Raw genomic sequence first — 15,635 nt, forward strand, 5'->3', positions numbered from 1 at the left:
GAATCAGAGAATCCCTCAGTGCAGAAAAAGGCCATTCGGCCCGTCGAGTCTGCAATCCCACTCAGGCCCTATCCTCGCAACCCCACATATTTACCCTGCTAGTCCCCCTGACACTAGGGGCAATTTAGCATGGCCGATCAACCTAACCCACACATCTTTGGAGTGTGGGAGGAAATCGGAGCACCCAGAGGAAACCCATGCAGACATGCATAGACAGTGACCTGAGGTCGGAATTGAACCCGGGTCCCTGGCACTGTAAGGCAGCAGTGCTAACTACTGTGCCATCTTGTAGCCTGTTATGTCTTGCAGATCTTGTCATAGTCGACGGGGGTCGGTGTGGCTAGCCTGGGACTTTAGCTTGGTCTGGTACTGTCTTTTGGCATCTTTGATGGATCTCCTTAGATCATATCTGGCTTTCTTGTATAGGTCAGTGTCGCCTGACTTGAACGTCTCAGACCTGGACTTCAGCAAACAGTGGATATCCCTGTTCATCCATGGTCTCCAGTTGGGAAACACGCAGATTTGCTTGTTTGGCACACAGTCTTCTACACACTTACTGACCAGTAAGACATAACAAGACATAACAGGCTACAAGATGGTCCACTGACTCTAAGCAGTCCCGTGGAGATCATCCGATTCCTCAGACCAACATTGTATGACTTTCTTTGACGGATTCTCCCGTTTCAGTTTTTGCTTGTAAGCCTGGAGCGGGAGCACAGCCTTGTGGTCTGATTTGCCAAAGTGTGGGCAGGTGATAGAGCGGTAGGCATGTTTGATATTTGTGTAGCAGTTGGCCTCTGATGAAACAGGAGACGTGTTGGTGGTAGCTTGGTAGTGCGCTCTTGAACTTGGCCTGATTGAAGTCCCCGGCCATGATGAACAAGGCCTCGGGATGTTTCGTCTCAAGGCTATTCGTAGTGATGTATATTTCATCCAGCACAATCTTCATGTACGCATGGGGTGGGATGTAAACTGCCGTCAGGATAACGGAGGTGAACTCCCGCGGAGTGGGATCTTGTCAAAGGTTTTGCTGAAATCCATACAAGCTACATCAACTGCAGATTTCCACTCCATCTGATGAAGGAGCAGTGCTCCGAAAGCTAATGGTATTTGCTACCAAATAAACCTGTTGGACTTTAACCCGGTGTTGTTAAAACTCTTACTGTGTTTACCCCAGTCCAACGCCGGCATCTCCACATCATGACCTCCCTCGTGGCCAGAGGGGGATTGAAAATATGGGTCAGAGCCCCTGCAATCTCCTCCCTTGCCTCCCACAGCAGCCTAGAGCACAATTCATCTGGACATGGAGATTTGGGGTGGCACAGTGGTTAGTACTGCTGCCTCACAGCGCCAGGGACCTGGGCTCGATTCCTAGCTTGGATCACTGTCAGCATGGAGTCTGCACGTTCTCCCCATGTCTGCTTGGGTTTCCTCCGGGTGCTCCGGTTTCCTCCCACAGTCCGAAAGACGTGCTGGTTAAGTGTAGTGGCCATGCTAAATTCTCCCTCCGTGTACCTGAACAGGTGCCGGAGTATGGCAACTGGGGGATTTTCACAGTAACTTAATTGTAGTGTTAATGTAAGCCTACTTGTGACACTAATTAATAAACTTAAATTTATGCCAACACCTCTATACCTTGTCTTTCCCTATGTCAATTTGCTCAAGAACCTCACAGTCTCTCTTCTTGAATTCCATACTTTCTTCCTCATTCTCTTGGGTGAAGATGGATGTGAAGTCTACCAATGTCCTCTGGCTCCACCCACAGATTGTCCCCTTGGTTCCTGATGGGCCCTACTCTTTCCCTGGTTATCCTCTTCCCATTGATATAATTATGGAATATCTTGGGATTTTTCCAGCCAGAGCTTTCTCATATCCCTGCTTTGCTTTCCTAATTGCTTTCTTAAGCTCCATCTTGCACTTTCTATACTTCATTAATGCCTCCGCTGATTTACTCCCCTGGTACTTGTTAAAGGTCTTTCTTTTCCTTCTCATTGTATCCTGAATATCTCTGGTCATCCATAGTTCTCTGGGCTTGTTATTCCTACCTATTGCCCTGGAGGGAATATGCTGGCCTTTGACCCTCCCCATTTCCCCATGCTCCAGCCTCTGCCAATCTTTAATCACGCAGCCAGTTTATATTGAAACACTGGACGGTCAAATTCCATGAGGTGAGTTCCCTGATAAGTGTTCAGCAGTCTCAACTCAAGATGGCTTTAAGTGCAACTGAACAGGGGCATAATATTCCTGTTCATGTAGTAAATGTGCTCTATTCAAGCAGGCAATGGTCCCCAGCCACAAAGTTGGCAACTGGTGCTTTTCCATTTTGAATTCTGAACAGGCGTCCAGGAATTCCTCACTTATCATCATTAGTTGGTTCCTGAAAAATGCAATGTTATGTGAAACTATCTGTCTGAGCCTCATAACCCCTTCCCAAGATTTCCCATTCCCCACCTTACCCAAGATCCAGACCCAGTTCTCGCAGGCTGAACATGAGAATGTCCAGCGATGTGAACACAAATCAGTCGAACATGGGGTTCTGATTGGAGAGCATCATTAACACGTAAAAAAGATTGTGTGGGATGACATGAAGGGAGGAATTCCGGTACTTAATTGGCACCACAATTGGTGTGCCTGCCTGCTATGACACAAGATGGTTGCTGTAGGTTTGTGCCCACAGTTCCCACCTTTCCATGTCCTTCAAAGGTAACTCGTACAGATTTTACCATTCCCAGGAGTAGAGCCTCCTTTTGACTCCCAGCTGTAACTGGAACGCATTCAAAAGTAAAATAAGGTATGCACTCAATCGATTCTTGTCAATGCAATCAGCCATCATTCTACCAGTACTAATGCTACTTTGCAGTCCATGAACTGTATTTCTGCCTGGGTTTAGAATTTGGCTTTCACTTTGGAGACGATGCTGGGCTGAGCATCAAACTCACCCAACAGGAACAAGTGAGTGCCCAGATCAGTCAGAGCCAGGACTCTGACGTTTCATGTGACCAGAGCCCTGCACTGCACGTCTACCTGAGTTACTGCCCTGTCACTCACTAGCTTTGCACTTTAGCGCATACACACACCTCTTTGCTGGGTCTTTTTGCAGGCACAGGGCTATCAGTTTACGAAAGGACTTGCCGTACTTCTTGACCATTTCTTTGTCCTCCACCCCTGTCTCAAGAGTAGGAGGATCATTTTGCAGCGTCACCATCAGAACCTGGTAACAAATTAAAGGAGACGTAGATTATAATATCCAGTGGTACTGTCCTCCTACCTTTAACTGGTATCTCTATTATCATTTCCTGCTCCTTTGTTTTCTTTAATCTGATGATAAATAAAAAATCAGCTCCAATTTGACTTCATAAAATAAACACAGTTCAGATCAAATCACACTGCGAATCAGCTTCCAACTTGGATTAAGTTGAACCAAATTCCACATAAAATAAATTCTAATCAATTAGAATGAATCTAAACACGGAAAAGATAACTGGCTAATTGAACACACAACCTGGTTATTTTTAGAAATAAACACGCAACTAACACGTTATAGTTAAAATAACGAATGCTGGAGAATAATCAATTCAGTGTATCCCACATTCTGAATAGAATTTACTCCCAGATTATCCACATTCTGTACAGCTCAATGCCAAGAAAGTGGAGGGGTGACCAAGTCTTTAAAATTATGAAAGGTTTTGATCAAGTGAACACAGGAACAATGTTTCCTCTTGTGGGGAAGAGCATAACTCTTGGGTGGCACGGTGGCACAGTGGTTAGCACTGCTGCCTCACAGCACCAGGGACCTGGGTTCGATTCCCGGCTTAGGTCACTGTCTGGGCAGAGTCTGCACATTCTCCCCGTGTCTGCGTGGGTTTCCTCCAGGTGCTCCGATTTCCTCCCACAGTCCGAAAGACGTGCTGGTTAGGTACATTGGCCGTGCTAAATTCTCCCTCAGTGTACCCGAACAGGTGCCGGAGTGTGGCGACTAGGGTATTTTCACAGTAACTTCATTGCAGTGTTAATGCAAGCCAACTTGTGACTAATAAATAAACTTTAACTTTAAAACTGGGGAATCATCAATATCAGATAGTCACTAATAAATCCAATAAGGAATTCAGGGAAAACCTACAGAATGGTGAGAATGTGGAACTTGCTTCCACAGGGAGTGGTTGAATTGAATAGTATCGATGCATTTAAGGGGAAACTAGACAAGCATATGAATGGTTACAATGATAGACTTAGGTAAGGAAAGGTTGGGAGAAGGTTCCAGTGGAGCAGAAAACTGGCATAGACTGTTTTGTGTCATATATCCTATGTAATAACTCTGATTCTGTATATAATTCAATCCCAGATAGCCCAGATTCTGTTTATAGTGCACTCCCAGATAGCCCAGATTCTGCATATAATTCACTCCCAGATATTTTTGATTCCCTCCATGTAACTTACTCCCAAGTATCCATCATTTTGCAAACTGTTACAAGTTTACTCCCACCTTCATTGGTGGATACTTGTGATATGGCGCCGTTCCAGTTGCCAGTTCAATCGCTGTTATTCCGAAACTCCAGATATCTGCTTTGAAGTCATAACCTCGTACCTGCAATTAAATAAAAGGCAGGAATCTGTCTGTAACTGCCTCAGGCACAATGTAAACAAAATGCGTGCTAAGTGTTGTGCTCACTGCTGTAGTGGCCTCAAGTGACTTCCGATCTGCTCCAGATTATCTGCAAAGATCAGCTGAAGCAAAATACTATGGACGCTGGAAATCTGAAACAAAAACAGAAATTGCTAGACTTGCTCAACAACTCAGGCAGCATCTGTGGGGGAGAGAGAGAAAGAGAGTTAATGGGTCAGGTCACTCACCTATCAGAAGTGATAAAAACCCATTTGAGAACAATCTTTTCTCAAACAGTTAAAGTTTGAATGAAGAGCATGATTTGGCCAAAAAGGATCCTGTTTCACACTGAAATGATACATACATGCAACCTCTCTCCCATCCAAAGCTTCACTAGAAAAAAACAGCCAATATCTGCACCATTCCTTTCTGTTACTTGCTCTTCAGAGATTAAGGCTGGAATTCTCCGATCTCGCTGTGGCTGGGAATCTCCGGTCCTGCTGCAACAAATGGAGTTTTAGCTGAGTGCCAAATTCTCCATTCTCGCTGGTGGTGGTGGCAGGGTGTACGAGACCGGAGAATCCTACCAAAGATATTTGTCTGAGAATAATATAACCAAATACTTTTGCCTTTCACCACATTCAGCACCCATCATATAAATTTGTGGACTTGTGGATCTATAGATGCAATTTAAACTTCCATTCCATGCTTTATGATAGACCCATTCCCTGGTTTATAACAATCTTTCCCATGCTATGAACATATCCATCCCATGTCCTGTAAGTGATCCATCCCATCCTGTATACTCAATCCGTTACAAGCTTTGTGACAGATATGAATCTGACAGGAATCACAGTAATGGGCCAGAAGCAGCAGGAATATCAGTTGTGATCAGCAAAAAGAATGTACAAGATGATAAGGGCTGAGCACGTGTCTACTAAGAGTTGAACAGAAGTACGCTCGAGGTCTCAACACAGCACGCTGCTTTCGAAGCGGCTGCGGGGGCGATGAGACGGTCGCACACCTCCTTGTGGAATGTGCCTTTGTAAAGAAGGACTGGAGCGAGATGCAGTGGTATTTGTCGCGGTTCGTCCCGAGCAGCTCTGACGCAGGACTCTGTGCTCTACGGGCTGTTTCCGGGGACGCACACCGAGACAAATATCAACTGCTGCTGGAGGGTCATCAACTCGGTGAAGGACGCACTTTGGTCCGCCCGAAACTTGCTGATCTTCCAGTGCAAAGATCTGTCCTCGACCGAGTGTTGCAGACTGGCACATTCCAAGGTCCAGGACTACGTGCTGAGGGACACTGTCAAGCTTGGAAGAGCCGCCACAAAGGCACCATGGGGAAAGGCCACCGTTTAAAGCCTTTCAACAAGACAGACCGAGGGGCCAGTAACTGTAAAAAAACCCTTGGACTGCGCAACTGTGTGCAACTCTGTAAAAACAGCACACAGTGAAATGTGATGAATCTATATAGTTTGCTGAAGAACTGAACTGTCATAAATGTAATGTCTTGGAACTGAGCACCGTAAAGTATTGTAAATATGACTGATTTTTTTTTGCACTGTTTGTAATCATTGGAAAGGTTGTTTCTGCAGTGGTTTATTTCAGAGTATTTATGAATAAAGTATATTTTTGAAATAAAAAGAGAGTTGAACAGAAGTACTTTGTATGCACATTATATTCCCTGCATCATACTCGTCACACCTGACTTTTTTAAATCTCAAGATGTGGGTGTCAGTGGCCAGCTCAGAATTCACTGCCCATCCCTAGAGGGCAATGAAGAACCGACATTATTGTGGGAGTGCAGCCACACAGCAGGCTTCCTTTCCTAAAGGACGTTAGTGAACCAGTTGGGTTCCTTGGAGAGTTCAGCAGCTTCATTGTCACTTTTACTGAAACCAGCCTTTTCCTTTCATTTCAAATATTATTTGTAAGACTTAATTCTCAAGCTGCCTCGGTGGGATTTGAACTCATGCTCTGTGGATTATTAGTCAAGTAACATAACCATGATGGTACTGTACCCAGTTAGAAGGCGGTGGGTTCAAGGCCCAGTCTAGAGACTTCAACACGTTATTCAAGCTGACACTGCAATGTAGTACTCATGATGTGGAGATGCCAGCGTTGGACTGGGGTAAACACAGTAAGAAGTTTAACAACACCAGGTTAAAGTCCAACAGGTTTATTTGGTAGCAAAAGCCACACAAGCTTTCGGAGCTCTAAGCCCCTTCTTCAGGTGAGTGGGAATTCTGTTCACAAACAGAGCTTATAAAGACACAAACTCAATTTACATGAATAATGGTTGGAATGGGAATACTTACAACTAATCAAGTCTTTAAGAAACAAAACAATGTGAGTGGAGAGAGCATCAAGACAGGCTAAAAAGATGTGTATTGTCTCCAGACAAGACAGCCAGTGAAACTCTGCAGGTCTAGGCAACTGTGGGGGTTACAAATAGTGTGACATGAACCCAATATCCCGGTTGAGGCCGTCCTCGTGTGTGCGGAACTTGGCTATCAGTTTCTGCTCAGTGACTCTGCGCTGTCGTGTGTCGCGAAGGCCGCCTTGGAGAACGCTTACCCGAATATCAGAGGCCGAATGCCCGTGACCGCTGAAGTGCTCCCCAACAGGAAGAGAACAGTCTTGCCTGGTGATTGTCGAGCGGTGTTCATTCATCCGTTGTCGCAGCGTCTGCATAGTTTCCCCAATGTACCATGCCTCGGGACATCCTTTCTTGCAGCGTATCAGGTAGACAACGTTGGCCGAATTGCAAGAGTATGTACCGTGTACCTGGTGGATGGTGTTCTCACGTGAGATGATGGCATCTGTGTCGATGATCCGGCACGTCTTGCAGAGGTTGCTGTGGCAGGGTTGTGTGGCGTCATGGTCACTGTTCTCCTGAAGGCTGGGTAGTTTGCTGCGGACAATGGTCTGTTTGAGGTTGTGCGGTTGTTTGAAGGCAAGAAGTGGGGGTGCGGGGATGGCCTTGGCGAGATGTTCGTCTTCATCAATGACATGTTGAAGGCTCCGGAGGAGATGCCGTAGCTTCTCCGCTCTGGGGAAGTACTGGACGACGAAGGGTACTCTGTCCACTGTGTCCCGTGTTTGTCTTCTGAGGAGGTCGGTGCGGTTTTTTCGCTGTGGCGCGTTGGAACTGTTGATCAATGAGTCGAGCGCCATATCCTGTTCTTATGAGGGCATCTTTCAGCATCTGGAGGTGTCTGTTGCGATCCTCCTCATCCGAGCAGATCCTGTGTATTCGGAGGGCTTGTCCGTAGGGGATGGCTTCTTTAACGTGTTTAGGGTGGAAGCTGGAGAAGTGGAGCATCGTGAGGTTATCCGTGGGCTTGCGGTACAGTGAGGTGCTGAGGTGACCGTCCTTAATGGAGATGCGTGTGTCCAAGAATGCAACCGATTCCGGAGAGTAGTCCATGGTGAGTCTGATGGTGGGATGGAACTTGTTGATGTCATCATAGAGTTGTTTCTGCATCATAGAGTTGCGAAAAACCGCACCGACCTCCTCAGAAGACAAACACGGGACACAGTGGACAGAGTACCCTTCGTTGTCCAGTACTTCCCCGGAGCGGAGAAGCTACGGCATCTCCTCCGGAGCCTTCAACATGTCATTGATGAAGACGAACATCTCGCCAAGGCCATCCCCACACCCCCACTTCTTGCCTTCAAACAACCGCACAACCTCAAACAGACAATTGTCTGCAGCAAACTACCCAGCCTTCAGAACAGTGACCACGACACCACACAACCCTGCCACAGCAACCTCTGCAAGACGTGCCGGATCATCGACACAGATGCCATCATCTCACGTGAGAACACCATCCACCAGGTACACGGTACATACTCTTGCAATTTGGCCAACGTTGTCTACCTGATACGCTGCAAGAAAGGATGTCCCGAGGCATGGTACATTGGGGAAACTATGCAGACGCTGCGACAACGGATGAATGAACACCGCTCAACAATCACCAGGCAAGACTGTTCTCTTCCTGTTGGGGAGCACTTCAGCGGTCACGGGCATTCGGCCTCTGATATTCGGGTAAGCGTTCTCCAAGGCGGCCTTTGCGACACACGACAGCGCAGAGTCGCTGAGCAGAAACTGATTGCCAAGTTCCGCACACACGAAGACGGCCTCAACCGGGATATTGGGTTCATGTCACACTATTTGTAATCCCCACAGTTGCCTGGACCTGCAGAGTTTCACTGGCTGTCTTGTCTGGAGACAATACACATCTTGTTAGCCTGTCTTGATGCTCTCTCCACTCACATTGTTTTGTTTCATAAAGACTTGATTAGCTGTAAGTATTCGCATTCCAACCATTATTCATGTAAATTGAGTTTGTGTCTTTATATGCTCTGTTTGTGAACAGAATTCCCACTCACCTGAAGAAGGGGCTTAGAGCTCCGAAAGCTTGTGTGGCTTTTGCTACCAAATAAACCTGTTGGACTTTAACCTGGTGTTGTTAAACTTCTTACTGTGTAGTACTCAGTCAGAGCTGTACTGTCAGATGCGTTGTCTTTGTGATGTGACATTAACCGTGTTGGCTCTCTCAACCAACATCAGATCATCTGGTCATTTATCACCCTGCTATTTGTGGGAGCTTGCTGTGCACAAATTCACTCACATTACAACCTTGCCTACACTTTGGAAAAGTACTTAATTGATTGTAAGGTGCTTTGGAACATCAGGAGATCAGGAAAGGGGTTATATAAATACAAATTCTCTCTCTCTCTGATAAAATCTGGTTATTTATTCATTCCGACCAAGGCAGACAATGTCAATGAAGGCAAACTGCATGCTTTCTGTTTTGGGTGTCAGCCTCAGGTTACCTTCAGATGCAGAATAAAACTTCTTTACTCCCCACACTTATAACACACCTTACACTCAATACACAACAGTGCCACCTACTGTACTAAAGTTTTACCACTATTTCTTGGGATTGATGTCTTTGAGTGAGGTTGACGATTACCCCAATTTAGTTCACGTTGTTTCGGATTGTTACAGCTGTCACAAGATAAGACTTTGATTCAATCGGTATTGGAGGTGAAAGGGAAGTGCACCAACTCCCACCAGTTTCAGGAAACATGAAGCCCAGTTTTAATCTAACCCACCCGAACAGAAACGAGGCAGATTCGGGTGGGATACCTGAGGCTTGATTTTCCTCCCCTGGCATCAGGACTGAGGCTTCTGCCAATCTTAACAGATACGGGCAGATTAGCTTCAAATCGGAGCTTCGATTTTCGAACAGTAGAAATCATGGTAAACTCAGCCCCAGCTTTAACAAAAGGTTTTCTTGAAACCTAGGATTACCTGCTCCATCACTTCTGGGGCCATCCAGCATGGCGTTCCGACAAAGGTTTTACGCACTTTAGTTCTGGTCATATCTCCACCAGCAGCTAGAAAGGCACTGACGCCAAAATCTAATAGAGGAAGAAGTCAAGCGTTACAACAGAGTCATAGAAGTTTACAGCATGGAAACAGGCCCTTTGGCCTAACTTGTCCATGCCGCCCAGTTTTAACCACTAAGCTAGTCCCAATTGCCCGCATTTGGCCCATATCCCTCTATACCCATCGTACCCATGTAACTGTCTAAATGCTTTTTAAAAGACAAAATTGTACCCGCCTCTACTACTACCTCTGGCAGCTTGTTCCAGACACTCACCACCCTCTGAGAGAAAATAGATGTTGTATAAGAAATTCCTTACATCAGTAACTGTTGCCACAGGACACTGGGGTACCAATTAGGATGTCAGTGGAGGTCAGCCAGAGGTCACTCCACTGCCATCATGGCCTCAGAAGGTGCACAGTACAGAGAGACGCAGCTGGAGACTGAATAGAGATTGGGAGCCTCCCACTATCCCCTTCACATTCCAAATCTGTCCATCTGACTGTGAAAGGGTTGATGTCAAAATCTGTGTTTAATGAAATAGCACACTGGAGATTTCTTTGATTACCAAGCACAAGCTAAGCTCCATATTTGAACTTGCACCAACTCTTATTCATCCATCATCCCTGTGCTTGCCGACCTATATGGATGGCACAGTGGTTAGCACTATTGCCTCACAGTTCCAGGGACCTGGGTTTGATTCCCGGCTTGGGTCACTGTCTGTGTGGAGTCTGCACGTTCTCCCCGTGCCTGCGTGGGTTTCCTCCGGGTGCTCCGGTTTCCTCCCACAGTCTGAAAGACGTGTAGGTTAGGTGGATTAGCTGTGCTAAATTGTCCCTTGGTGTCCCAAGATATGTAGGTTAGTATTAGCCATGGGAAATGTGTGTGTTATGGGGATAGGGTGGGGGAGTGGGCCTAGGTAAGATACTCTGTCAGAGAGTCAGTGCAGGCTTGATGGGCCGAATGGTCTCTTCTGCACTGTAGTAATTCTATGGTTCCCACTCCCCTCACGCCTTCAATTTCAAATTCTCAACTTTTGCCCCTTCCTCTCTTTCTGTAACCTCCTCCTGTCCTACAACCCTCTAGAACAACGAGGCAAGCTTTTCTTGGAGGGCTCCTTTTACTTTCCTCGTTCACAGCCCAGGATGGTGCTAACTGGACATGGTTTGTGGAGGTGTCAAGTTTCGAAAGGCAAATGGTCTTTCCCACCTGTACCTTATGGTTTGACTGCGGAGTTTCGCCTCGCTGTGACTGGGATTATTTTGATCTTGTGCAATAATAGTTTGTTTTACATCTCACTGACTGCAATGGAAGGAAGAATGGGTGGAAATACAAAACAGACTTTCTCACAAGTCAAAACCGCCCCTGTGTTTTTGCTTTAATCTCTCAATTATTACTGAGAGTAAATAATGAGGATTTGGTGATGTGTGAGGTGTTTTTACTTCTTTCTATGAAAGGGTACAATCAGCATGCAATCAATAATAACAGTGCCGAGAGCTGGCTGTGAATCCACCGTGACATTTTACTTCTGCGTCACTGTTACTCACTCTGTAGGTCGTAACTGGGAATGTTTTGTTTCTAAAAGTCATGATTTAAACACGATCCATTCTGATAATCCTCTACTAGATTAATATAATATAACTCGCAGGAGAACACATTAAGGGAATTATTTTGAATTACTGCACAATGATGAGATTAGTACTGCTTATATAAACCTACCTGCAATTTGTATAGACCCATCGTCACCAAGTAGAATATTACCAGCTTTAACATCCCTGCAATTGGAAAACACATTCAAAAAAGATAACTATGAAAAGATTGGAAGGATTATGTTCTTATATTTTTAATGAGTAATAGGCTGAAGGGTTATGGAGAACAGGCAGGGAAGTGGAGTTGAGGCTGAGACAAGATCAGCCATGATTGCACTGAATGGCGGGGCAAACTCGAGGGGCTGAATTACCCTCTCCTGCTCCGAGTTCTGATGTCAAACATTCAGATCTTGTTTTGTGTCCCTCCTCTTTTTTTCCCCCACTTTTGTTTCAGGTCAGCCCTTCATTATTTAATGTAGCTGCCGGTCCTCCTTGTATTAATGAGCAAAACCTTTACCAAATTATAATATGTTGTCTTCCAAGATAACCCAGTAAAAGAGCTGATCCCTAAGGCATCTGTGTCAGCCATGAGTCCGTGGGTAGCGCTCTCACCTCTTGTCAGAAGGCTGTGGGTTCAAATCCCACTCCAGAGACATAATCTAGGCTCTCACTCCCGCTGCAGTGCTGAGGGAGTACTGCGCTGTTGTAGGTGCTGTCATTCAGATGGAATATTAAACCAAGATCTCAGGTGGACATAAAAGATCTCGCCATTTTTTGAAACAAGCAGGGATGCTCTCCTCAATGTACAAGCCAACGTTCTATGGGGGTGGCACAGTGGTTAGCACTGCTGCCTCACAGCACCAGGGTCCCAGGTTCGATTCCCGGCTTGGGTCACTGTCTGTGCGGAGTCTGCACGTTCTCCCCATGTCTGCGTGGGTTTCCTCCGGGTGCTCCAGTTTCCTCCCACAGTCTGAAAGACGTGCAGGTTAGGTGCATTGGCCATGCTAAATTCTCCCTCAGTGTACCCAAACAGGCGCCGAAGTGTGATGGGGATTTTCAGAGTAACTTCATTGCAGTGTGAATGTAAGTCTACTTGTGACTAATAAATAAACTTTAACTTTACTTTAATCCCTCAATCAACATCACAAAAACAGATTATCTGGTCATTATCATATTGCTATTTGTGGGAGCTTGCTGTGCACAAAGTGACTGCCGTTTTTCCTATATTACAACAGAGGCTACACTTGAAGGGTAATTAATTGGCTGTAAAACTCATTTACAGTGAAACTTGGGATGTTGCAAGGTCGTGAAAGGCGCTACATAAATGCAAGTTCTTAATTTCTTTTTCACCATAAGATACTGACCAATGCCCAGAATTGTCTGAATAAGGAATATGATACTTTGATAAGATTATCTGCAGCCCCCCAATAAAGGGCTAAATGCACCATTTCCTGTTTGTATAAAATTACTGAGTTAATTCCTTTAATTTCCTCAGTGCCAGCTCGCCACCCCCACCTCCCCTCCCCTCGCCCCACCATGAGACACACACATTCAATAAGAGTCAGAGATGAAAAAGTTCACCTGTGTATTTGTCCATTCCTGTGAAGATAATCCAAGCCCTCCAACACCTCTTTTAGCACTGTTGCTATTACTGGCTCATCTAGCACACCAGTCTTGTGTTCGTTGTTGCTGATCGTCCTCCTGATTATATCCAACATTGAGCCTGAAAAAGGGGTAGGAAATGTCAGGTCACCATGCGTCCAGACACAAATCTCTCTCATCTCCTCCCGCTATATATCTCTCCTGTGTTCTTCCTCTCTCTTTCCTACCCACACAATCTTGCTTTTTCTCTGTCTACACTACGTCCCCCCAGCACTCTCCACCCTCACTCTCTGTCTCTTTCTCTCTTTCTCTCTTCCTCATGTATCCAGATACTCTGTCCCTTCTGTTTGCTCTCTGACCCAGCGTTCACACTCTCTCCCTCCTGCTCTTTTTTTTAACGAACATATGACCTCAGAACAGGAGTAAGCCATTTGGCCCCTCGAGCCTCCTCCCTGTGATGATAATGTGCCTTTAAGAAATGTATTTATATCATGTTTCTTGTAAGGGGTATGTCTGAAATTCAGTTCTGTTTTATGGTGCCAATTTGTCTGCACCAGGCAGCTTACATTCTGAGAATGCAGAGTAATCATTGATTTTAGCTAATGGGGTGTTTGAGTTAATGCATTTTTATTTGTTTCTTTCCCCTGAGGTTTCAGAGTAGAGGTTTGATTAGGTTGATTGACAGGGGCATAGTCATGTGAAAGGGAGGTGCTAAACTTGCAGGGAAAACACACATAGTTTCTCTTTTATTTGGGGCGGCATGGTAGCACAGTGGTTAGCACTGCTGCTTCACAACTCCAGGGACCTGGGTTCGATTCCCGGCTTGGGTCACTGTCTGTGTGGAGTTTGCACATTCTCTTCGTGTCTGTGTGGGTTTCCTCCGGTTTCCTCCCACAGTCCAAAGATGTGCGGGTTAGGTTGATTGGCCATGCTAAAATTGCCCCTTAGTGTCCTGAGATGCGTAGGTTAGAGGGATTAGTGGGTAAATATGTAGGGATGTGAGAGTAGGGCCTGGGTGGGATTATGGTCGGTGCAGACTCGATGGGCCGAATGGCCTCTTTCTGTACTGTAGGGTTTCTATGATTTCTATGAGTTTCTGCCTGGTCCTGAAAGAAGCAAGAGGTGTCTTTCTGTCTCTCTCTGGAGACTGCTGTTTGGGGCTGTCAGAAGACAGGTGTCTCTCTGTTTCCAAAGGTGTTCAAAAAGCCCTAAGACTGTTAACATGTACAAGCACGTAAGCTTGGGGGTTGCTAACTGATTTTGAAGAGGGGTTTTAAGTCTATACGAGGAATATTGCTTGAATTGGAACTCATTGGCATAGGTTAGCAGTTAAAAAATGTATCTTGTTGTGTTTAAGCATTGTTCAATTGGTAAATGTTAAGCTAATTCATTCTTATTGTTAAACTGTGTTGTTCAATAAGGTTTCTTTTGATATAAAGCTTTCTAATGTGTTGATAGAATCGCACCTGGAGTGAAACACCTTATCCTCACATTAATGCCAAAATAGCAAATAGCTGGAGTCGAGTCTAATTTCATAACATACCTTGGGGTTCTGATCTCGTACCCGAGCGTCTGCCATTCAATGAGATCATGGCGGATCTGATTGTGACTTCACACTACACTCTTTATCCCCACACCTTCCCACTCATTCTCTCTCCTGCCACGAGTACGCTCTCTCTCTCCTTCCTGTGCTCTCGCACTCTCGCTCTCCCTCATTTCCCTCCTTCCCCTCCTCCCCTCCCTCCCCCTCCCTCCCCTCCTCCCCACCTCTCTCTTCCCCCCCCCTCTCTCTTTCCTCCCCCTCCCCCTCTCTCTTTCCTCCTCCCCACCTCTTTTTCTGACCCTCTCCCTCATTCCCTCTCACTTTCCCCTTCCTTCCTCTCTCTCGCTCCCCATCCCCTCACTTTTTGTCCCCCTCTTTCCTGCCCCCTTCCCCTCCCTCTCTTCCCCCTTTCCCCTCCTCTCTTCCCCCTTCCTCTCTTCCCCCCTTCCCCTCCCTCTCTTCCCCCCTTCCCCTCCCTCTCTTCCCCCCTTCCCCTCCCTCTCTTCCCCCCTTCCCCTCCCTCTCTTCCCCCTTCCCCTCCCTCTCTTCCCCTCCCTCTCTTCCCCTCCTCTCTTCCCCTCCCTCTCTTCCCCTCCCTCTCTTCCCCTCCCTCTCTTCCCCTCCCCCTCCCTCTCTTCCCCTCCCCCTCCCTCTCTTCCCCTCCCTCTCTTCCCCTCCCCATCCCTCTCTTCCCCTCCCTCTCTTCCCCTCCCTCTCTCCCCCCCCTCTCTTCCCCTCCCCCTCTCCCCCCCTCCTTCCCCTCCCCCTCCCTCCCCCCCTCTCTTCCCCTCCCCCTCCCCCTCCCTCTCTTCCCCGTCCCCTCCCTCTCTTCCCCTTCCCCTCCCTCTCTTCCCCTTTTCCTTCTTCCCCCTCTCTCCTACCCTCCTCTCTCTC

General features: G+C 46.5%; 1 protein-coding gene across 1 annotated transcript in view; it reads right to left on the minus strand.

Annotated features, from left to right (window-relative positions):
• Positions 1–15,635, minus strand: part of LOC144481852 (STE20/SPS1-related proline-alanine-rich protein kinase-like) — a 45,708-nt gene that overhangs the window by 17,874 nt on the left and 12,199 nt on the right. Inside the window, exons 5-9 of the mRNA XM_078201002.1 lie at positions 13,178–13,319; positions 11,727–11,782; positions 9,932–10,041; positions 4,484–4,585; positions 3,078–3,211 (exon numbers count right to left, since the gene is read on the minus strand). Of these exons, the coding sequence (XP_078057128.1) occupies positions 3,078–3,211; positions 4,484–4,585; positions 9,932–10,041; positions 11,727–11,782; positions 13,178–13,319 (544 nt within the window). The remainder of the gene's footprint in view (positions 1–3,077; positions 3,212–4,483; positions 4,586–9,931; positions 10,042–11,726; positions 11,783–13,177; positions 13,320–15,635) is intronic.

The sequence above is a fragment of the Mustelus asterias genome, chromosome X (assembly GCF_964213995.1).
Source record: "Mustelus asterias chromosome X, sMusAst1.hap1.1, whole genome shotgun sequence".
Classification (NCBI taxonomy): Eukaryota; Metazoa; Chordata; class Chondrichthyes; order Carcharhiniformes; family Triakidae; genus Mustelus; species Mustelus asterias.